The sequence below is a fragment of the Pelodiscus sinensis genome, chromosome 10 (genome assembly GCF_049634645.1).
Source record: "Pelodiscus sinensis isolate JC-2024 chromosome 10, ASM4963464v1, whole genome shotgun sequence".
In the NCBI taxonomy this organism is placed as follows: Eukaryota; Metazoa; Chordata; order Testudines; family Trionychidae; genus Pelodiscus; species Pelodiscus sinensis.
Genome location: NC_134720.1, coordinates 17,202,026 through 17,226,274, shown reverse-complemented (window position 1 = coordinate 17,226,274; position 24,249 = coordinate 17,202,026). Strand labels below are relative to the sequence as shown.

Here is a 24,249-nt window from a genome sequence, read left to right as displayed (position 1 = left end):
GAGATATTATAAGGCTGCAACAGTAGTGTATGTAGTAGAGATAGTCAGAAACTCAAATTTTTGCCATAAAAAAATTCTGAAAGAAAAATCTCCTTTCAAAATTTTTCAACCAGAACATGTTGTGTTTTCTAAAGGAATTTTCAAATGACAGGAAGGAAGAATGTTAATATTATTTCATACCAAATCAGCATTTCAAAATGAAAACTTTCATTATGTTTTGAAAAGTGAAAGTGATGCAACATTTTTCATTTTGTTTCAACTTAAAATATCATTTTATTACATTTTTATTTCTGGAAATTTTGTTTGCTTTTAAGTTAATTATTTTTTATCCTCTCTCATACTTTTTATTAACTCTCTCCTTCTTTATCCAATTGGACATGGGGGTGAAGGTAAAGAAGTGTGAGAAAATTGGGAAAGCATCAATATTTAAACTTGCTTACTGTTTTCCAGTTGGAATCCAAAAGCTGAAAATAGATTTATTTCCCAAACTAAAACAAATCAAATATTTTAAATAAAAATGAAACAAAACATGCCATTTCATTTTAATATTGATTTGAAACTACATTGTTTATTTCACATTGTTCAAATCAGAGAATCAGAAATCTTCTTCAAAATTGGAGTTTCCCTAGGTATAATTCCAATTTTAACCATGTTTTTGGTTGAAAATTTTCTACCAACTCAGCTAATTAGAATCCAGAAATGCAGATTCATCTGTATGTAGAGCAAAAAGAAGAATCGTGATAAAAATGCAAATAATCAGATTTTTTCATACTAAAAATATGTAACTCTGGTGTGATATTGAATATTCTCATCAAACATATGTCTACATATAGCAAAATAGATAATCAGTCAATATGAGCCATTCCTGGGATTCCAAATAAATTTAAAAGTGAGGCATAAATTAGACTTCCCCTTAAATTCAGATAGACTTCTTTAGTGCTGCTTACGTCCACTTAGTGACTTGAGAACAGGTATCATACAAGGCTGCACGCTGTAATCAACCCTTTTCAATGGGTATCTAGTAGAAATTTTAATAGCCACTGATGGAAACCCACAGGATGGTGTACCAATTTATGGATGAAAAATTAGTCATTTGTGCTTTGCTGATGACCTGACTGATTGTCAGAAGAAGAGGTGCAAAAATCGCTAGAAAGAATAGAGATGGACACAGAGGTGGTAGGTTCATAGATATCATATGAAAAGACAAAGACAATGGTGACATTGTCTCTTCATCTTTTGAAAAGACTAAGCTATTTCTATCCAAATCTGAGGAGGCATTGGAGTGTGTAGAGTACTTCAGATACCTGGGTAGCTTGACCGCAAAGGATGCTAAATAACACTTAAGAGGACTGACAAAATTGGAGTCACTCCTACTGCCCTAGTGACATGCAGTGTCAAATCTGAGAAACAAAGGTCTTCCCATGAAGTGTAAAATAAAATGATTGCAGTCCTTCTATATGCATGTGAGACATAGATGCTAAGGAAACAGGATAGAAAGAGCCTTTCTACTTGGGAATTGTACTACAACAGGAAAATGCGGCGCATTAATTATACCTCGCACATGACTAATGAACACGTAATTGCCCAAATTTATTTAATAACTGGAGTGATACCGGATATCATCAAGATGATCAGACAAAGAAAACTTGAATTGTGGGATATATAGCCAAGATAAATTTTGCAGTAATAAGTGCCAGATGAAAAGGATGCCTACATCAAATTAGTTTGACAGTGTGATTGACTGGATCACTTCTATGTGAAGACAGCAAAATGAGAAGGAAGATTCCTGACTAGTGACTCCTCTGTTCATTGTGATGTGACTCTGTGGTTGCTTTGAATTATGAGACTATATATCTGAGTAACTCTAAGAGAGACTAACTCATTATAAAGAGTCTCAGGTTGTGTAAAAGAACTAATATTTACACATTACCTCTGAATTTGGTCCTGTGAATCCAAACAAATAAACCTAAGTAGGCCTAAGGAAGTGAAGTCCTATTGAATCTGTAAGTGTAGCATCCCCACTGAGTGGACTAGGAGAAGGTGAAAGATTCAACATCCCTCTAGGTTCACTTAGACTCAAACAGGAAGCTCTTTTCAACCAACTGGGGAGTGTTGACAATGTTTCCACTTGTTACAGAATTGTTCTTTGCTTATTAACTATTCTTTCTCTTATTTATAGGCTCTTTTCTCCATAAGTAACCCCCATTCTGAAATTGTTTTGGTGGCAAGAATAGAAAAGGTGCTCATGGGAAATATTGCCAGCAGTGCTGAACCTTACATTAAGAATCCAGACTCTAATAAGGTAATGCAATATAAAAATAAATTGCCTCTTTGATTCTTAGAACAAATGTCCTCCTGTGGGTGACAAACACTGCAAGCTCTATTTGTGAGTTTGTGGATGCTTGATTGTATAAGCTCTCTTAGGGCCCTTTCCTGTTGAAGTCAGTAGCAATATTCCTATTGACTTCAGTGGAAGTGGGGTGAAGCCCTTAAACATTTAACACAGGAATAAACTATATAGTAGATCTAGTTTGCATCAGGGCATTTGGCAATAGAACAGGGTTAATAAACATGTTCCAGATGAAATTCGGTGTGATTGTAACTTGTGGTGCACTGCTTGTGCTGGTGGTATTCTAGCACAGTGAAATTCACCACCTCTACCTCCATACAAAGCATAAGTAATTGCCCTTTGAAGAATTAGGTAGGTGTTTAGGTCCAGCCATTTACATGCTCCCAGGCAGCATGACTACATTGCTAGTGCTTCAATAGGCTAAAATAATGACTTTCCATTATAAAGTGATTTTGGGGTGCTGGATCTTAGCTAACCTCCCTCTGCAGTCTCAAGTAGATAATCTCAGAGGGCAGCAGTATTAATCTGTATCTGCAAAAACAACAAGGAGTCCTGTGGCACCTTAGGGCATGTCTACACAAGGAACCTATTTCAAAATAACTTATTTCAAAATAATTACTCCTGAAATAACTATTTTGAAATAACATATCCACACTACAGGGAAGCCTTGAAATTAGCCCGAGGCAGGCTCCCTTACTGTGGACGTGCCACCTCAACTTAGAGCCCCAGGAAGCACTGAGGAGTAATTACTCTGAATAACTCTGGGGAGTAATTATTTTGAAGTAGCAGCAGTGGAGCGTCCACACTACTGCTATTTGAAATAACTATTTTGAAATAAGCGTTGTTTCTCATGGAAAGTACGCATTATTATTTCAAAATAACAGGCTTGGTAGTGTGGATGCTCCACTTGTTATTTCAAAATAGATTAACAGATTTATTAGGGCACAAGCTTTCATGGGAAAAACCCACTTTATCAGAAGCTGACTGTAACCACAAACTTTCGTGGGAAAAACCCGCTTCATCAGAATCTGACTGTAACTTCCACTCAACTCATCTGATGTAGGTTTTTCCCATGAAAGCTTATATCCTAAAAAATCTGTAAGCCTCTAAGGTGCCATAAACTCCTTGTTTTTTTCAAGTAGACAGGCATACAGGGCTGGATGGAGGCATGGGCGAGGCGGGCAGCTGCCCAGGGCGCCAACCCACAGGGGGCGCCTGATGGCAGCTGTAAGGGGCGCATGGCGTCCCTTACAGCTGCCATCAGGAGCCGCACGCCCGGCTCCCGCAGCACTGGCCCTGCGGCGCCGGACAGCAGCTCCTTTGCCCTTACAGCTGCGGGACCATGCACGGCCCGGCGTGTGCGCTAGCAGCGCTGGCTGGGCTGGGCAGTGCATGCGCTGTGCGCCCCGGGGACAGGCTACGGGCTGCACACCAGAGGCCGTGGCCGGCACGCACATGCGCTGTGCACCCTGGCGGAGGGCCCGCGCACCCTGGGGGGGGGGGGGCGGGCCCGCACCCCATAGGCAGGCCTGCACATGCACCCTGCACCCGGGGGTGGCGCCTCACGCCCGGGCCCAGGGCGCCAAAAGGGCTCGGTCCAGTCCTGCAGGCATACAATCTACTTCCACAGTGCACGAGTGGAGAGGCTTCTTTATAAGTACGTCTGCACTGTATTTGAGAGGTGTGATATTTAGCAGGGGTACACAAATTCACACTAGCTCTGCAGTCACCAATCTTCTAAACAGAAGGGCTCTCTGTGTTCCAAAGAGATATTTACCCATTCTGATACCAAGTCTCTCCATACTGATTAGAACATAGTATATCCAGCAGAGTGCCTCGGCAGTTTTGAGCTCCCCTCATCAGAGGCTTCCAAAAATTTAATTTCAGTCAACTGGGAGAGCGATATTGAAATTGAAAACACCTAGAGGCACCCACTATTATACACATTTCCCTGACACATACCTATTCTTTTAACTATTTCAGCAAAAAATGTTTCCTCTATTGGCCTGCCTGTACCATTTCAAACTCTATTGTTGATCTGCTATTTGGATTTGCATGCACCATTCAAAATACTTAATAGGCAGTACACTAAAGGTCAAATTCTGCCTTGACTTAGGCCCCATGAAACCCCATTGATTTTAATAGGGTTGCGTAAATTGTAAGGAAAGTCAGAATCCAAGTTTAACATCTGCTGGATATACTATGATATCCCAGCCTTGACACCAGAATATCAGTCCCTCCATTTAGTTAATTTAAACGAGAGCCGTGGTAGCATGAAAGGGAATAATTTGCACGAAGAATATATGGTATTTCCATTGCTGCTGTTCTCCTGTGAGGGAAGGAAAGGCTGCATTTCTTCTGGAGCTCCATAGTTATCCCCCAACAGAGGTTGATGAGAGGATGTACTCAAGTAGGGCACCCCTAGTTACTCTGTTCTCACCTCTCCAATGGTCAGCACAATCCCTTGCAAACCTCCAGCACAGTGCAATTGTTTCCTAGTGAACCTGTGTTCCACCGCTCTGATTTTGTGAACCCTTCATATAAACGCCACCTAAAGTGTATTTCTGGTACACAGAGTGCTTCTTTGTTTCAGCTTGAAATAAGCCTTTTTTCAAAGAACAAAAACCATAATGACAATATTGATGGTACCAATGGTATTTATTTCTTTTTACCTAGTGTGCACAAAAAGTGTTAAAATCCACCAAACAGTTCTGCAGCAAGCTGGGGAAATACCGTATGCCATTTGCTTGGTCAGTGAGGTATGTATATTGATTATTTGCATATAACAGTTTTTAACAACATCTTACAGCTCATCCTGCTCTTGGATTCATGTATTTTTATTATGAGCCACATTTGCAGCTTCAAACTAATTTCTACTTTATCAGTGACCCTGGCAGATCTTGGTGGCTTTAATCAGTTCCGTTTTGTTCCATTTCTCTTTCTTAACATAAATGAATTACAGTTACCTTTCCATTAAAGATTAGTGTGGTGGCATCTTTAATTCATGCATGTGTTAGAAAGCATCAAGAACAATGTCAATATCTGACAATAATGCAGGAACATACCCCGTCTAAGAAATTTTGCACTACATTTCTTAGAGAGGTTTGAAAGCTAAAATTCTTTTAGGAGACTTTTCAAAGCTTAGTCTTCTCTGAAATGGGAACTGAATACCTGCTACCAGAGCCTAAATACAGAGCTTATATATGGACTAGGTATCTAATATTGGAACTCTGACCCTATATTACATCTGTCAAGTTTTGAGAAACCTTAGCCGAAGATCTTGGGGTTGGACAAGCTTCCTGTGGCACCAGTGCCTATGTCTTGGTAGCAGTGTTGTCTTCAAGTCGTCATTGTCAAGTCCAAGTCAAGTCTCAAGTCACTACAGTTCAAGTCTCAAGTTGACTCTCGAGTCCCTAAAGTCACTTTCGAGTCAAGTCCCAAGTCTAATCTCAAGTCTTAATTTAAAAAATGTCAAGTCACTTTTGTACAAGCCATCAATATCGGCGTTTTTGGACAATTTTTTCATTAAGTCGATTTAACAAAATTAGCAAGTCTCAAGTCAAGTCTCAAGTCACAAATAATGAATCTGAGTCGAGTCTCAAGTCGAGTCACCTAGGCGACTTAAGTCGGACTCAAGTTCAAGTCATGGGACTCGAGTCAATAACTCTTCTTGGTAGTGGTGGAAGGGGAGAATGCCCCGGAAGTCTTTGTATCATTAGCATTCTCAGTAGACATTAGAAAGATGGAGGTTTATTTATTTTATGTTTGCAGTTATTATTCTTATTTATTCTTATATCTTATTTATTCGTATTTATTCTTGTGTCCCCTCTCTTGTAACCCTGCCCCTCTGACGTCAACCTCTTCTCCTGGTTGTTTCCAGTCCATTTTTTTCCATAGTATACCAGCTCATTCTACACTCTCTCACTCCCCTATCATTCCTTTGGGACCTTCCCCTGTTTTCTGTAGTGGCTTCTCCTTTTCCCAAAAGTCATAGGAGGGTGCTTATCGTGTGACACCTTTTGCTGGCAGATGTGGCGTGGCAGATGTTCCCTACCTATTTTCTTCTCCAATATGCGTGAGACGTCACTGTGCTAGAGATATCACTTAGCCTTCAGCCAAGTCACAAACCAAACTTAACCCCTGCTGGAGTAGTAAAAGTCTAGCTGAAATGTTCTTTTGTCCTTCAAAGCCTTCTTTTCAGCCCATCCTCATGGCTCTGTTCCCAGATGCTTTTGGAGCTTTGAGAGTCTTTCTGTCTCTGGGTTACAGCTCTCAGCCCTTATGCCAACTTCCTGGGGGTACCATTCTCAGTCTCTTTCTAGGCCTTGCCATGCACTGGGGCCATATCTCTCCTAAAAGGGGCCAGTCACCTTATGATACCTGGATCCCTTAATTCTGCCTTCGTTTTCTCCCTTCTTGTATTGTTTTCCTCCCATCTGTCTCTATTTCCCTTTGATTCCTTTTCCCCTTCTTTTCTATTTTGCTCTTTCTTCCTCAATTTTGTCCTACTTCTCAATTTATTGCTCAGTGGGATCCAGTAGCATCTCAACCAGTACTCCCCACTGTGTTTGTACTAAGTGGACTTCTGGTCAAAAGAATAAGATCTGCTAGAGGTAGAAGCACTTGTCTTCTGTTGTTCCCCTCCTGCTGTTGTGTTTCAGTGTTACACTTAGAGAAATAGAATTAGCAGAATCTTGTTAGGAGGATAAGGCAATATGCTGTGCTTATTGTGCATGCAGAATGCATTTTCTGTCCCTAGCTACTAAAATTCTCCACCACACATATATACACCTATTCATACACACAGTTCTACAGATTAGGGATGTTAAATTTAGTTTAACTAGCTAATCGACCAGTCAATGGATTTTTTATCGATTAGACTAGGACTGGGCAAAATACGGCTTGGGGGCCAGATCTGGTCTGCCTAGCCACCGGATCTAGCCCGCGAACCACCCTGCCAGGACCCTCAGCTGCTGCAGTTTAAAGCATGGTCCATGTGGCTCTCTGCTCTGCAGAGAGTTGTAGGCTTTGTGTGATCTCCCCGCCCCCAGCCCAATCCTCAGCTCCTATTGGCTGGAAACAACCAGCCAATAGGAACTGATTCCAGCCAATCTCTCGGTTCCTATTGGATGGAAACAACCAGCCAATAGGAGCTGAGAGATTAGCCTGGGCAATGGGAGCACAACAAACTTCTTCCCCCTCCTGGAGCTGAGAGCCACGTGGAAGGAACAGCCTGTAGTTTTAAGCAGTCTGGGGCTGCAGCAGGCAGGAGTGCTGCAACACACAGCCTACCTTGGGAGTGCTGCAGGGCTGCTGGCTGGGAGATTCTTAGGTAAGCACCTTCCAGCCAAAGCCTGCCTCTGGCATCCCTGCCTCTCCCTCCCCCAAGTCACCATCCAAACCCTCTGCAGTCTTCACCCCCTTTCTCCTGTCTCCCTCGTCACAATTCCCTCTCAGACTTTGCACCCCATCCCAGAGCCCCTCCTGCAGGCCAGAATCCTCTCTTGCACCCATATTCCCTGACCCTACACTCCAATCCCCTGACCCATGTCACAACACCCTTCTTCACCCAAACTCCCTCTCAGACCCCACACTGTCTCCTGCATGCCAGTCCCTTACCCCGTGCACTCTGCTTCACCCAACCTCCATCCTAGATCCCGCACTCCCTCCAAAGAAAAGTGTGGCCCTTGACCACTTTCCAAAGTCAAGGTGTGGCCCCTTCTCCAAAAATTCTTGCCCACCCCTGGACTAGTTGATTAATCGATAAGTAGGGGAGCTGCAACACGGTTAGCTCCTGATCCAGGAGCTAACCCTGCTGCAGCTCTTCCTTTTAAATGTATTAAGAACCTGTCAGCCCTTAATACACTTAAAAAGTCTAATGTGCAGGAGGAGGGACTCAGTGCAAGTTGGGACACCTGATTCCCAGCTCGCGCTGGGTCCCTCCTGCTGCGCTTCAGCCTTTTAAATATACAGTAAACTTCTGATAATCTGGCACCTTTAGGACCTAGGGAGTGCCGGATTATCAGATATGCCGGACTATCGGAAGGGGGCGCTATGAGGGGTCTGTGGTGGGGTGGGGGGGATGCCACCCCAGATTCCTCATAGCCCCCCTTCCAATAGTCTGGCTCTTCCCCAGGCGTCCCTGATTCAGCCGCTGCTGGTCAGTTTCAGCAGCGGCTGAATTGGGGACGCCTGCAGCAGAGCATTTGGAGTGCTGCCGGGTTGGTCTGGTAGCGCTGACCCTTGGTGCTGTGAGACCAACCCGGCAGCACCCCAGCTACTCTGTCCCAGGTGTCCCCAAGTCAGCTGCTGCTGAAACTGTTCAGGGGCTGATTCCAGGAAGCGGGGCAGAGCAGCTCTGTCTTGGGCTTCCTGGAGTCAGCTGCTGGTAAGTTTCAGCAGCGGCTGAATCGGGGACAGATGGGGTACTGCCGGGTTGGTCCCGCAGCCCCGAGGGGCAGCGCTACGGGACCAACCTGGCGGCACTCCATTCCTACCCATCCTGGCTAATAGCCATTGATGGACCTAACCTCCATGATTCTATCTAGCTCTTTTTTGAACCTTGTTAAAGTCCTAGCCTTTACCACATCCTCTGGCAAGGAGTTCCAGAGGTTGACTATGCGTAAAAGCAGAGCTTTTAGAAGCACTTGTTTATATTTTGTTGGCAGATAGTTTGGTTGATCTCTAAGGGTATGTCTACACTACAAAGTTAATTCGAACTAACAGACATTAGTTCGAATTAACTTTCATAGGCGCTACACATACAAACCACTATTTCGAACTTAATTCGAACTAGCGCAGCACTTAATTCGAACTAGGTAAACCTCATTCTACGAAGACTAATGCCTAGTTCGAATTAACTAGTTCGAATTAAGGGCTGTGTAGCCACTTAATTCAAACTAGTGGGAGGCTAGCCCTCCCCAGCTTTCCCTGGTGGCCACTCTGGGCAGCACCAGGGAAACTCTTCTGCCCCCCTCCCGGCCCCAGAGCCCTTAAAGAGGCACGGTCTGGCTACGGTGCTTGTGCCAGGTGCAAGCCTGCCAGAACCCAGCCAGCAGACCCTGCATCTGGCACGGCATGAGCCAGCCACCCGCTGCCACCCAGCCCTCCGCCTCTTCCCGGGACCAGGCTGGTGGCTCCCAGGAGCCTGCCCAGGGCCGCAAGAGGCAGGCGCCCGCCTGGTCTAGTGCAGACATCGTGGACCTCATCCACGACCTCCGCACTAGGCACAGGAAAGTGGCTGTCTAGGGTAGGATAGCTGCCAGCCTGGCCACCCAGGAGCAGGTTTGCATGAAAATCAAGGTGGTCCAGTGAGACCCCCCAACCCTGAGCCCTGAGCTTAGAATGGCCGTACTGGGTCAGACCAAAGGTCCATCTAACCCAGTAGCCTGTCTGCCGACAGCGGCCAACACCAGCTACCCCGGAGGGGATGGACGGAAGACAATGACCAAGCCATTTGTCTCGTGCCATCCATCTCCAGCCTTCCAAAACAGAGGCCAGGGACACCATTTCTATCCCCTGGCTAATACCACTCCATGGACCCAGCCTCCATGAATTTATCTAATTTCTCTTTAAACTCTGTTCTAGTTCTAGCCTTCACAGCCTCCTGCAGCAAGGAGTTCCACGGGTTTACTATTTGCTTTGTGAAGAAGAACTGTCTGTTATTAGTTTGAAGCCTGCTACCCATTCATTTCATTTGGCGTCCTCTAGTCCTTCTATTATGGGAACTAATGAAGAACTTTTCTTTATGCACCCTCTCCACACCACTCATGCTTTTATAGACCTCTATCATATCCCCCCTCGGTCTCCTCTTTTCTAAACTGAAACGTCCCAGTCTCTTTAGCCTCTCTTCATATGGGACCTGTTCCAAACCCCTGATCATTTTAGTTGCCCTCCCCTCTCCCACCCTCTGTCTTCCCCTCTCCCACCTCCTTTTCCCAGTCTCCCCGAGTTTTGTTCAATAAAGAGAGTTTCTATTTTTGAACACACGTGTCCTTTATTTTGTACATCAGGAAGGGGGCCTAGGGAGGGGTAAGTGGAAGGAGGTGAGGGAGGAATGGAGTATGAGCCCCCGATGGGGAGGACTGGGGTGGCTCTGCGGGCTCCTCGGGCTGGAAGCTCTCCTGCAGCCGCCCCAATTGACCCCCTCCCCAGATGGCAGCCTGCAGTAAGTGCAGCCGGGCTGATGGCCGAGTGCTGTGATGTTCCGAGTGTGGGCATTCAGGGCACTCCAAGCCAGGACTGCTTTGCAAGCGGGGAACCCCTGAGAACTGTCTGTCTGGGGTGGGGGTCGGGTCCCTTTAAGCACAGCCCTCGGCTAGCCTGAGACAGCAGCTCCACGCTCTAAGTCCTAATCTGATGCCCTGCCGGCACTGCTTCCGGCCATCCTTTACCTCGGTTCAGGGACCACTCAATGTGGACATGCTAGTTCGAATTAGCAAAACGCTAATTCGAACTAGTTTTTAGTTCTAGATGCGTTAGTTCGAATTAGCTTAGTTCTAATTAAGTAATTCGAATTAAGTTAGTTCGAATTAGTACTGTAGTGTAGACATACCCTAATAAAGTAAGGAGAGGGGTTTACTTGGTCAAGAAAATGAAGATGATTTGTTCTGCTGGACTGTACCCAGTTCAAGGATGCTTATCAATATTTATCAGCTTCATACAGCTGCTAAAGGACCATTCATCAAAATTACATGACTATTTGTCGTATGGTTTGGCAGAACAGTTTTGGCATAGAAGGAAAGGCACAATGGAGTTGAATGCAGCCTATGAGCCAAACCTAGTTGGTTTTTTATTAACTCTCTCCTGCCTACCTCATTCCTGCTGCTGTGCCACTTTGTGGTATGCCCTGCAACTATTGCACAGCTGTAAAGAGTTTGATTGCATGTTGGTTAACCATATTAGTTTGTGGTTGGTCCCTAATGCACAAGGTGGGGGCAGATGCAAGAAGCTTTCTTTTCTCTGTATCCATCCATCAGCTCAGCCATCCCTTCTCAACAGTGTCTCACGTATTTACCAGTATAAGGAAGTCTTTCATCCCTTTCCCCCCAGGACTCCTTTGCAAGGGGACTACTCATTGAAGGCACAGGGAGAGGGAGAGACTGAGCTGCCTGGTCACAGAGGGGAACATGGGCACTGGCTGCATTGCTCCAGTGCATTGGGTAGTTTGGGTTGCCTGGTGCCTTGGTCAAGAACTCCCACCAGAGCAGCACTACTCTGCAGTAACCCCGTTGTGGGCCGGAGCCTAACAGACATGTGAAGCCCTTCGTCAGCCCTTCATTAGCATCCCTAATCCCTCACTCCCATCCAGCCAAGTGGGGTGTGACGTCTCTTGATCCTTTTCTGGATCAGGTTGCTAGTTAGCAAGTCCAGCTCCAGTCTGGGTGCTGGGCTAAGTGCTTTGAGAAGGGATTTTCAGAAGCCGATCAGCTGAGAGGAGAGACTCCTAAACTAGCAAGGGGAGAAATGCTGAGGAGAGGGGCTTTAGTGCCCCAGGATCCTCTGACACAAACTCTTCCCTGGAATTAGGCATCTAATCCAGGCCAGTCACTTAGGCTGTGTCTAGACTACATACCTCCGTTGACGGAGGCATGTAGATTAGACAGATAGGCAAAGGGAAATGAAGCGACGATTTAAATAATCGCCGCTTCATTTAAATTTACATGGCTGCCGCGCTGATCAGCTGTTTGTCGGCTCAGCGCGCTAGTCTGAACACACCTCTGCCGACATCAAAGCCCTTTGTCGGCAGCCCTGTTATTCCTCGTGGGATGAGGTTTACCGGGGCTGCCGACAAAGGGCTTTGATGTCGGCAGGGGAGCGTCCAGACTAGCGCGCTGAGCCGACAAACAGCTGATCAGCTGTTTGTCGGCTCAGCGCGGCAGCCATGTAAATTTAAATGAAGCGGCGATTATTTTAATCACGGCTTTATTTCCCTTTTTCGAATACACAAATCTACATGCCTCCGTCGACGGAGGCATGTAGTTTAGACGTACCCTTAGGTAGCCTATGCCCTAGCAATGTGCTGCTAATGCTCACTGTCTCTCTTGTGCTCACTCTGTGTTTCCTTGTGCTCCCCATATGTCTTTTGATCAGGCAGTCTGCTGCCTCCCCATTGGCTGCCTCTGGCCCTCCTGATGGGAGTTGAGGGCTGGCAGCTCCCTGGTGTTAGACATGCTCAGAGCACACCCAAAGGGACAGACTCCACAAATGAGATAGGTGTTTCCCAGTTTCGTTTGAAAATCCTATTTTGACTGGTATTAGGGTACCAAGCTGCTCATTAGCTGTTGGCCACATCAGCACTTAAGTGGTTTTCCAAATGCTGACCTGGGGGATTGAGGTGGCGAAGGAGAGGAAATATAGGTGCATATGGGGCTTTGATAGCATCTGAAAGTTGCTTTCAAAATACCAGTGGTGTCTACATGTTGGAGTGAGGTGTTTAAAGAGGCAGCTGGGCACCAAAGTACCTTTAAGGATCTGGACCCGAGTCACCTTCAGCCTGTCCTCACTGAGTGTTTTTATCAATGAAGAATCACAATACTGTTTCAACTCTTGGTCTGCTCTAGGAATGACCATTCTTTGGCCATCTCACTGGGTAATCTTGATACTACAGACTTCTTTTCCACTGTGAAATGTTCTGTGGTCCAATTATTGGCTCTTCTTAAACTTTTCCATCATTAATGAGAGCATGACAGATGATACAATGTAGCAGAAACATATTAGCCTACATTCATTCCGTTCATAAACACATTGACAGCACTGATGTTATGCCAAGGATGAATTTGGATCAGTAGGTCAAAGTCTGTTCTTATTTATGCCAGTGTAAATCTATTGCCATACTCTCACCTCACAGTGATATAAGAGCAGAGCTCTAACAAACACTGATATAACAAAGAATTTGATCTTGCAAAATCTATTTCTAATTTTGTAGCTTGAAAATAGATATTTCTAAAAGATACATCACACTAAACTAAAACTGTTGACTATGATAAATTGCAAAAATCTTGGGTTGAAAATATATTTTCCGCTTATTTATTTTCTGGTATTAACTGTGTTCCCATTTTATCATGGAAATTTTCCCTTTTGAGTTACTATAATTTAAAACAGTTACAGATGGCCACAGTGTGAGTTTTACATATTCATTCACTCAGCCATACGACAATGGCATATGTGTCATTCATGCCGTTGGAATTCTGATTACTTTATGTAATAATAGAATGCTATGTGCCCTTCAGGTTGCTGACTCAGACTTGCACCATAATTTCTTTCCAGAGTTGGTGTCATTTGGTGCACTGTAGATTCTTGCAGGTGACTGTAGTTGTACTTTACTTTAGAATTACAATGTGACACGTCAACCGTTCATTCTCATATTAATACCAAAGCTGCCAAAATTTGCAGATGCATGTCTGGTCTCCATTTAGTAGATGTGGGGAAACTTTGCTCACTCACCCATATTAATTTTTACAACCCCTTCATACCTTCAACCCCTTGGCTACGTCTACACTGGCATGATTTTCCGAAAATGCTTTTAACAGAAAAGTTTTCTGTTAAAAGCATTTTCGGAAAAGCACGTCTAGATTGGCAGGATGCTTTTCCACAAAAGCACTTTTTGCGGAAAAGCGTCCGTGGCCAATCTAGACGCGGTTTTCCACAAAAAAGCCCCGATCGCCATTTTCGCGATCGGGGCTTTTATGCGGAAAACAGTACTGTGCTGTCTACACTGGCCCTTTTGCACAAAAGTTTTTCGGAAAAAGACTTTTGCCCGAATGGGAGCAGCATAGTATTTCCGCAAAAGCACTGATGATCTTACATGAGATCGTCAGTGCTTTTGCGGAAATTCAAGTGGCCAGTGTAGACAGCTGGCAAGTTTTTCCACAAAAGCAGATGATTTTGCGGAAAAACTTGCCAGTCTAGACACAGCCCTTCAGTCTTCACAGAATTCTTAAATGAGATCCTAAAAGTGTAAATCTCTTCAGAGCTTGCAAGATTTTAGCTGGTGTAAACTAGCATAGTGCCTCTGAAGCTAATGAAACTATGCTGACTCTTTTACAGATATGAGAATTTTGTGATCCATTCCTTGCATTGAATTAACTCAAGTTTTGTTGAATGACAGCTGTCATTCTGAAATACTTTTAGATTACTTTCTATGGTCAGGGACTCGCTCACACGCAAGTGTGCTTTATCAAATAAATCCATCAGCAAAAATTAAGACCGAAGTTACTTAGTTACTGCAGTTGCAGTACACATAATGCTTGCTCCAAACACAATTCTTCAGCTTTTATCTAACAACTGAGATACAGGTTGAACCTCTGTGGTCCAGAACTCTCTGTTCCAGCAACATTTGTGGTCCAGAGAGCCCCAACCACAGAGGTTGGGAGCTCACCCAAGTAGGCAGCCTGGAGGGCCAGTGTACTGGGGGCAGGAAACCCAATCAGCGGCCGGCAGCCAAAGCAGGACTGGATGGGGATCTCTGCCAACTGAGAGCAGAGCCCCTGGCGGCCAGAAGTGTGGAGCTGCTGCTGGCCAGGGACACAAAGCCCTTGATAGTTGGGGGTGTGGATCTGCTGCTGGCCAGAACCGGGGCACAGGGACACCACCAGCTAGGAGTAGGAAAGCCCCTACAGCTGGGTACATGGAGCCCATGCCGGCTTGGAGCTCAGAGCCGCTGCTGTCCTGGGGCAAGGAGACCCTGTGGCTGGAGTAAGGGAGCCACTGCCAGCTGTGGGCAGTGAAACCAGCAGCTGGGGGAAGGGAGTCCCACAAATCAGAACAGGAAAGCAGCCAAGAGTGGAGCCCTGCTAGCGGCTGGGGCAGCACACTGGCCAGGCTGGTGGCCAGGAATGGAGTCCCGGGAGATCCCAAGGCTTGACCTTCCCTGGTCCAGCAAAGCCTTTCTTCAGGACCACTCAGGTCCGACCTTTACCAATATGATCTGCAAGCAAAAAGATACATAATTCTCTTCTTGATATATATACATAAGCCCCATGTTAACATACATGTGCATAAGGGAGACCACATTTTCTAACTGCACACTAAAAATATGTGTACAGGCAGTCCCTGAGTTACGCGGATCCGACTTAAGTCGGATCCGCAGTTATGAACGGGGATTTTCTCGCCCCGGACGACGGGAGCGGCGGGACGCCCGGTCCCGCCGCCCGCGTCCTCCGGGGCGAGAAAAGCTGCTCTGCGTCTCCCTGGTCTGCTGGGGGGGGGAGGGGGAGAGGAGCCAGATCAGCGCCGTGGTCCCACCCGGGTCCTCCGCGGCTTTGCTCAGCGTCTCCCTGGTCTGGAGACCAGGGAGACGCTGAACAAAGCCGCGGAGGACCCGGGCGGGACCACGGCGCTTCCAGATCAGTGCCGTGGTCCCGCCCGCATCCTCCACCGCTTTGCTCAGCGTCTCCCTGGTCTGCTGGGGGGGGGATGCAGCTAGTGTGCCCCCCCCCCCAGCAGACCAGGGAGATGTGGAGCAAAGCCCCGGGCCTGTGGTAGAGCAGGTGGGGCGCTGCCGGTTGGTCCCTCAGCACCGCTCCTCGGCGCTACTGGACCAACCCAGCAGCACCCCAGCTGCTCTGCCCCAGGCATCCCCAAGTCAGCCGCTGCTGAAACTGACCAGCGGCTGACTACAGGAAGCTCCTGCCCCGGGCTTCCTGGAATCAGCCGCTGATCAGTTTCAGCAGCAGCTGACTTGGGGATGCCTGGGGTTCTTAAGTTGAATCTGTATGTAAGTCGGAACTGGCGTCCCGATTCAGTGGCTGAATCTGGACGCCAGTTCCGACTTACATACAGATTCAACTTAAGAACAAACCTACAGTCCCTATCTTGTACGTAACCCGGGACTGCCTGTAGTAGCGAAACTGACTAATGAATGTAAAGATAGTTTATTGCAACCAGGTGATTACTTACATAAAAGCTATCAGCATACATAATTGCCTGGTTTTTTCACTCATGTTCATAGTTTTCATGCAGCTGCAGTGTTCAGTGATCACATAGGGCTTGCAAGTAATTTGGTTTATTCTGTGGTTGGTTACAACTGCCTGTTCATAACAAGACCTTCTTAATGCCCTGAGACTTTTTTAGGAAGCTCAATTCTGAAAGGCGCAGCATCTAATTCTACATCAGTTATCTATTTGCATTGATATAATTATATTTTGTGTGCATTACTTACATACCTTTTTTAAAAATCTACACCAAAGTCCAGCAGTATGTTTGCTGTGACATCTCCCTACCTCACTATTCTAGCTTGCATGGTATGTTTTTAGGCCCAAATCCAGAGTCCAACTTGCTAGCATAACTGAATATATGGGGAACAGAGAGAAAGGAATCTTCCCCATTCTACAGTGACTCTGCTGTCACACCACAAATTCCAGTGGCATAATGATAGCTATTTATTGGATATTTTGTTCATCTCAACTGGAGATCTATGGCTGAAATGTGGGTTGCTTCCCTTTTAATGTTGGTCCTTCCATCTCAGTTGAATGAGTTAGGATATTGTACATTTGTCCTTATCAGTAGAATCAGCCCAAGATTTACTTGGTTATTTGGTATCTGGCAGTATTTCATGCTGACATCAATTCTGTTTTCAGTGACAGCAGAATAGAGAGGTAATTTAGGGAAGAAATACTCAATATGTGGAGTCACACTTTGTATTAAAAACATTTTATTTTTCTTAAGCAATTGTTTTTCATGCTGCAGTTGAATCCAGTGTTCTTTCGTTGGGCAGTTGTAACAGTATGCAGTCCAGCCAGAGTGTTTAAACCCTTGGGCAATTCAAAGGGCACTGAAATGTCTTAATTAAATCCTGAAAGTGAGAGTGACCAGAAGTGGAATGTTCTGAGAATGATTTCCTGTATGATCAAAAGTTGATCTGTGTTATTCTTAATTATTATATGATATCCTCTTTTTCCATTTAATCTACACTGCTTCTGGCTAACATTTTATAATTGTGATTTATAATTTATGATTTATTTAACCAAAAGTGTAGTTGTCATTGTTCAAACATGTATTGAGACAAGTTACACCAGTGTAACTCTACCCTTGTGGAAAGGTAAAAAGCAGATATACTGGTCTGGAAAATCTGGCTCTAGATCCCTGCCCCAAAGAGTTTACATTTTAAATCCCCAATCCTGCAAAGACTTATAGATGTACCTGTTTTATCACAAGTAAATCCAATGGATAGGAGCGGAAACTTTACAAATTCAGAGTTAAAATAAGGTGCAGTGTGCCTTTTTATTGGTTGGTTGGTTTGGGTTTAGGTTGCTTAGTTTGCTTGTTTGTTTTCACAGTAAGGGGTAATTAACCACTGAAACTATTTATCTAGAGGTGTGATGAATTCTCTGTCTCTTGAATAAGTCTTGGATGTCTTTCTACAAGATATGCACTAGGTTAGCCAGAAATAATAGATTTGATATATGTGTGATATGATGAAATTTTGTGGTCTATCTTATGCATGTAATCAGACTAGATTATCAGAATGGTCCCTTCTGGCCTTAAAACTGCATCTGGAACGTTGTACACTGGAGTAATCCTCTTGAAGTCAGTAGAACTGTTGCATTAAATTAAATGTCAGTGTGTAGTGTATGAAGTCTTTGTAAGACTGTGGCCTACATATGTGAATAAATTGTATCCCTTTGGGTCACCCAAGTATGATTTCAACTATATCCCCTAACAGGAACTAAGAATTGCATATTTGCCTTGTATTCCATAGAGAGAAATTTTTAACTATCTGTTCTCTTTGACTTTTGCACAGAAATTCATTTTATGTCATAAGCGATAAACAACTATATGTGACCTGAAAATTTTCAATTAATATGACTAAGAATGCCTGACTATAATCCAATATATGTTGTTTTCTCTCTTTATAGGCCAGTGTTTAAGGATAATCAGGGAAATGTTGACAGAGACTCTCGATTTTCACCTTTGTTCAGGCAAGAAAGTAACAAGATTTCTACTGAAGATTTAATTAAGTTAATAGCAGAATACAGAAGGTAAGAAATGAGTCTCTGGTCATCTTGTGAGAGGTTTAAGATTATAATACTATACGGAATACTTTTCTTTAGTATCCTTGTTCATTTTGATGAAGGTGCCTAAATAGCCATATACATGCATGTTTTTCAAAATAGTCCATTATCTGCTAAAGAGTTGTTTTGGCTGAAGTTTCCAGGATCATTGGAAAGGCATTTGACATTAATACACATTATTACAACTAAAAGAATGTGATTCGTGAAATTAATGTCCATTAGGTGTGGTAGACGTGGAGGAACAAGTAAGAAAAAGAAATATAAATGAAAATAATCCTTTAATGGTTCTCACATTCCACTCTATTGTTTATAATTGGGAATGTTGTAGCAACCTGTATAGTGGGCATTGGAATCATCTATATTTCTCAAACATTTGGCAGTATGTGAATTATGAAATGGTGATTTGGCTGGTTCCCCTCTCACACAAGTGTAAATCAATATTAATTCCACTGAAGTTGATGTAGTTGCACCAGTGCGACAAGAGAATCAGACCCAGAATATCTCCTTATGTTCTCATATCCCAAAAAACCCAACCATAACCACATTAACTTGACAAAATATCACTATTACGTTTTATGAAATTCTGCTAGGACCTCATCCAACACTGATTAAAATCACTGGAAGGACTCCCATTGTCTTCAGTGGGCTTTGGATCAGGCCCTTAATCCTCATGTTACAAGTCTAGGGCAATAGAGTTGGCCATAGGTGAGTTAGTCAGTTTGTCTGAAGCGTCTTCTTTTTTAGAGAAGAGCAAGAGTTCTCAATGTGGCTGTTGCAAGAGCCATTGTGCCTTAACCTCCCCATAAGTGAGTGCTCCCAGTATTCCTATAAAAGAGGGGGTGGGTTTCAAATTGTACAGCAGTAAGCAAATTGAAAAGCAATAAGTTAATGCTGATGAGGTCTTCACTAATTCACATGCAAAAGTCCTTGGGATCTTCATGACTCTCTTCCATATGACTCCTTCCTTTCCCATGAATCCCTCTCCCCACAAAATCCCCAAGGAAGTACTTCCACAGAGAAAGCAGGAATGAAGCAACACTTCTCACTTCTGCACCCCTTGGTTTGGATCTGCTGGAGTCCAGTCACCCTTGGCTGAGGAGACGGTAGGGAGAACATGGGCCGAGGGCTTTGTGGGAGCATATAAAATGATTTTCCAAATAGGAATTAGTTGGAAGCAAGATTTTCTATTAATCAAAGTATTATTTTGATTTCATATCTATTAACCCCTTTTAATTTGTTTGGGAAGATAACACACTTGTTTTCCTTACACAGTTTGATAGCCCTATTAAATACATTTTACCTTTATTTCATTATTTAAATGACTGGTCATATTTCATTTCATATTGCTTTCTTAAATCAGAAATTACTTCCTCTCTTGCATTCTCTGCATCAGCATCCTAAAATGTTTTCATTTTTTGTCATTGCAGAGCAGAGAAGATTAGCAAAATACAGACCATACCTGGCAACCTGGACATTGTAGTAGATTATTTCCCTTTGGAACATCCAAGTATGAGTCCATTTTATAAATATTCAACATTTACAGCATTTAATGTAGGCCTTTAAAATTAATTATTGCTTTGTCACAGTTCTGCAAGATAAGAAAGAACAAAAAATGTAATTTTGACTTTTTTAATTATTTGGGGGGAGGGGGTTGATATTATTTTAACCAGTGCATATTGAATTGTTCTCTTTTTTTTTCTATGCCTATTTTGAATTGTAGGAAGAGCATGTGCTGTGTTCATTTGATGAGTCACAGCCTGTGCCTCTGACTGGTACTGAAGTAAATTGAAAGACTCTATTTGACTTTTGTGGGTTTTAGATCAGCCCCTGTACGAAGTATTATTATTATAGTAATGCCAAAGTCTCCCAACCCAAATTTATTTCACTTGTTCTTTTTCTACTACATGGGTTACCTCTCTCTATGGTCCAGTCATGCAAAAAGCTCAGTACCTACCATTGGGAGTTGAGGATGCTCAGCAAACTCAGAGAAATGTTAATTCAGGAACTGGTTAAGTCTGAGTCTTATAAAGGACTTGCTATAATGGCAACGTTGCCACAAAAGTGAGGAACAGACCTGAGGAAATAGTGTTTTTTCATGGTTTGGGAAGGGGGAAAGGAGCTGAACCAAAAATTCTTCAAAACAATAGTTTTATTGGAACCAAATTTTTTTATCATATTACAATTAAAAGAATATATAAAATTGAATCAATCCAAATGTTATTAAGTCAACCGAAAAACATTTTTTTTTGTTTCAAAATGTTTTGGTTGATTTCATTTTTTTCTGTGTTTTTGTTTCAGTGATATTCAGGGTTTTTTTTTTTTTTTAACCTCCTCCCCATCCCTTTTTAAGGTCAAATTTAAAATCAAAATCAAATAAAAAAGTTGAAATAAAAGGTTCAACTGTTTTGATTTTGTTTTACCAACTGAAACTATTCACCAAATTCAACATGAATTTGACTAATAATTTCAGACCCTGAAAAAATGCAATTCAGTGAAAATAATGTATTAAAAATATTCACCATTTATAGTGAGGAATGAAATTAACAGTCAGTCATTCTGTTATGATACAGTCACTAGAACACTAGACTAGCTCAGGCATAATCATGGCAACCAAGTGGGGAGATAAGATTCTTAAAGCGCTTCTCTCAATTATATGTGTTTTAATTCAGATTTAGCCATTTATATATTGTCAGTTTTAATACATTTTTACATAAAGTTTAACTACAAAATAACTTCACAAAACATCAAAGTTTTTTCTAAATAAAAGAAAGGGAAAGGTCCTCATTTTTGTTTGCTGCATTTTTGTGTGCAAAACAGCCCTGTTTCACACAGATTTGTTCAATATGTTTTTGCCTACCTCCTTAATCATATTTTACAATGGGCTTTTCAAAGGGGCATGTGGAAGTTACAGGTCCTGACTTTTATTTTTCCTCTGCCTCTTCCCATCCCCACTCCAACTCCTCCCCCAAGGCTCCTGTCTGCTCACTGCTCTTTGCCCTCCCCTAAATGCTTCCCCTAACCAATAAAAAACTGATCATTAGCACCACTGAACAGCACCCTGGCATCAGTGCCTATGGAATTTATTAAAAGTCACTGAAAGCTGGCTGCCTAACTCCCCTTGGCTCCATTGGAAATCCCACCCTGAGCTATTAATAACAGTCCTTTGGCATCAGAAAATTTGCTTTTCTTTAAAGGCCCAATCTAAAACTCACTGCAATCAATTTAAAGACACCTCTTTACTTCAGTGGACTTGAATTAGTCCCTAAAGCAGCCATCTGTGTTTAACACCTTTTTGGTGAAACATTGAATTATTCTTAGCCATGGCTAAAAGCTTGTATTGCTAAGGAAAGTTAACGTGAAGAGAGTTGGTCAGCAATCTCTTTAAGAAATTCCCAATAAGACTGTCTCTCTAGGAACTGCCAGTACCCTGATGAGAATTATCATCAGTTTGCATTAGACACCAGAAATGGAATGTCTGTTTTAATACTGCTTGATTTACAGTATGTCCAGCAAGTGCCTGATATATTGAATATTAGGAGAAGTTGTTTGTCAGTGTTTAAGCTGATATAAAACCCTTGGCTCCTCTGCTCACTGATGCAAAGGAGACATACACGAGTAAGTCCTACAGGGAGTGTTGGGAGCTACGTGAGTCCTTCCCCCTATGCTATTCAGCCACAGGTTTCCCTTCTGCAAAATATCCATGCATCTGCCTGGCAACTCACAGAAAGAGAGCAGGGCCAGAGGGTCCATAGGAAAGCAAGTAACATCTGCTGTAATTGGAGTAAGCCCTTTTTTATCTCATGAAATCCACATTTAAAAAAACAGAGCTCTGAGGCTCCACACAGTAGAGTCACAGAGAGTAACTAGTAGCTTGGTAGTTAATAGCAACCTGGCCAAAAGCTAGTAGGGTGTGTGTCTGTTGCGCTGTCTGCATTGAAAAAGATTTCATATGCTGACTGGAGCCTTGGTTCCTAAGGGATGCTAACAGTGGGATAGGATGTGCCTGAGCCATTGCTCTTTAAAAGCTGCAGCTTTTGTGCATTATTTTCTTCCTTTCTACTTGGTTAATTAGACACAATAGGGAAATATATGGGTCTATGTCACCATATTCCGTGAGCTGCTAGAAACATTTGCATTCAGGGAATGAGCTGGAATAAAGAGTCCTCAGGAATCTGTTAGGTTTGTTCCCTTTTGCCCTGAAGAGTTTTCCGTGTTGGTACCCAGTATTACCTGTCTCTTTAGGAGAACAAAACAGAGACTGCAGCTGGTATAACAATGCTGTAGGTATTCACCATGGAGACAAGTTTCATTCTAGGGCTGGACTTTTTTTTCCAAAACCTTTAAAAAATGTTCATCTCATAGTTTTGTTAGACAATTTTAAATTTTTCCACAAACCTCTGCCTAGATTCTCTGAATATGTTGAGGCAATATCCTATCATCCTCTTAAGGCCTTTCATTCCTATCATATATATGGCTTGTTTCAATCAGAAATATATCGATTGCTGCCTCTAGTGGGCTCATCACTTGGCAGCAGGAGAGAATACTGCATCCCCTTCTCCAGAGCAGACTTTCTATAGTCTGTCAAGAACAAGCGCTCATGGAAAGAATACTAGTCTCTACTATGCGGGCCAAGACATCCTAACCTGGGATCAAACTCTTCCAGGATGATGGAATGTTCATTATTTGGAAAACATCTCTTTGATGGCTGTGTGTGACTATCGAATTTTTCATTGGCTGATGGATAGATTCTTGAGGTCAGCAAAAGTGACCAGCTTTGTGGCACTAATGAGAATAAATCAGATAAAGAACCTTTTATAATAGCCATTGGCCCATATTGGCTGATCAATACTTAGGAAACGTAATTCAGCTATTCACCATTAATATTGACTGGGAGATAAAGGAAAAAGGCTCTTTCCAGCTTATTTCTGGAATATATCTCACAGCTATGGCTGAAAATGCCTGAGACCAGGCATGGCCTTGTTTTAGTTGAGAAATTGGCTGGAGGGAAGACTGAAAGCGTTTGTTAAAAGAAAATACTGTCTTGTAATTGAGCACAGTCTCCACATCTTGCCCTTTCTCAGTAGTCCTATGAATTTATCCCAGCCTGAAAGTGGCATGACTTCTGATTGTGGAAGTTATGAAAGGAGCAAGAGGGAGAATTAGAATATAAAAGAGGCAGGGAGAGCTTGTTTGTATGATCTAACTACCCTTGATTGGTTCTAGAGTTTGCAGGGCTGAGCTTCAGGTTGCTTTTCTTTGGAATAGAAGTCAGTGTCTGACCTCTTCATATAGTTCAGACAGCCAGGCTATTTCCTTACTGAAATCAAATTTTCCACTGATTTAGTAGCATGCATTGGAATATCAGTCTGTGCTTTTATGGCATCGATGATGAGTTACTCTGCCCTTTGGAGGAAAGGATAATTATGTTCATCAGCAATCTCTTGAACTGAATTCAGATACTGTGATTCTCTGAAGTAGTAAAACTAATTCTAGGTAACTTATCTCTTGATTTTGTTGGCTGCCACTTAGATAGCTGATGAACTTAAAAAGTAAATGAGAAAATGTGCTAAATAGAGCTGTCAACTCAAGTAGAACAATCTGTCTTATACTTAGAGCTGTAACATTGCTGAAATTATAAGGGTTGGAACGACACTAGTATGCTTTGTCTTGGATAATGTTTATTTAAAGGCACTATATTTATTTAGTGCTACAATATTTAACTTAAATGTAAATCAATACAAATAAGTCAGTACAAATAAACCAATTAATACTACTTTAAATGGGGATACAAACTGGCCCTTTGTTTCTAGGTATTGGATATTACACCCTAAGTACTTTTTATTAGTGTATTTGTAAAATGACAATTTCATTTTCTGATTTATTTAT

General features: G+C 43.0%; 1 protein-coding gene across 15 annotated transcripts in view; it reads left to right on the top strand.

The window, feature by feature from the left end:
* The window catches only part of DOCK10 (dedicator of cytokinesis 10), a 259,393-nt gene that overhangs the window by 147,683 nt on the left and 87,461 nt on the right, over window positions 1-24,249 (top strand). For all 15 annotated transcript variants that reach the window (XM_075937571.1, XM_075937578.1, XM_075937573.1 and 12 more), the window contains exons 13-16: window positions 2,180-2,302; window positions 5,027-5,109; window positions 18,208-18,330; window positions 19,791-19,870. In XM_075937571.1, coding sequence (XP_075793686.1) covers window positions 2,180-2,302; window positions 5,027-5,109; window positions 18,208-18,330; window positions 19,791-19,870 — 409 coding nt within the window. The remainder of the gene's footprint in view (window positions 1-2,179; window positions 2,303-5,026; window positions 5,110-18,207; window positions 18,331-19,790; window positions 19,871-24,249) is intronic.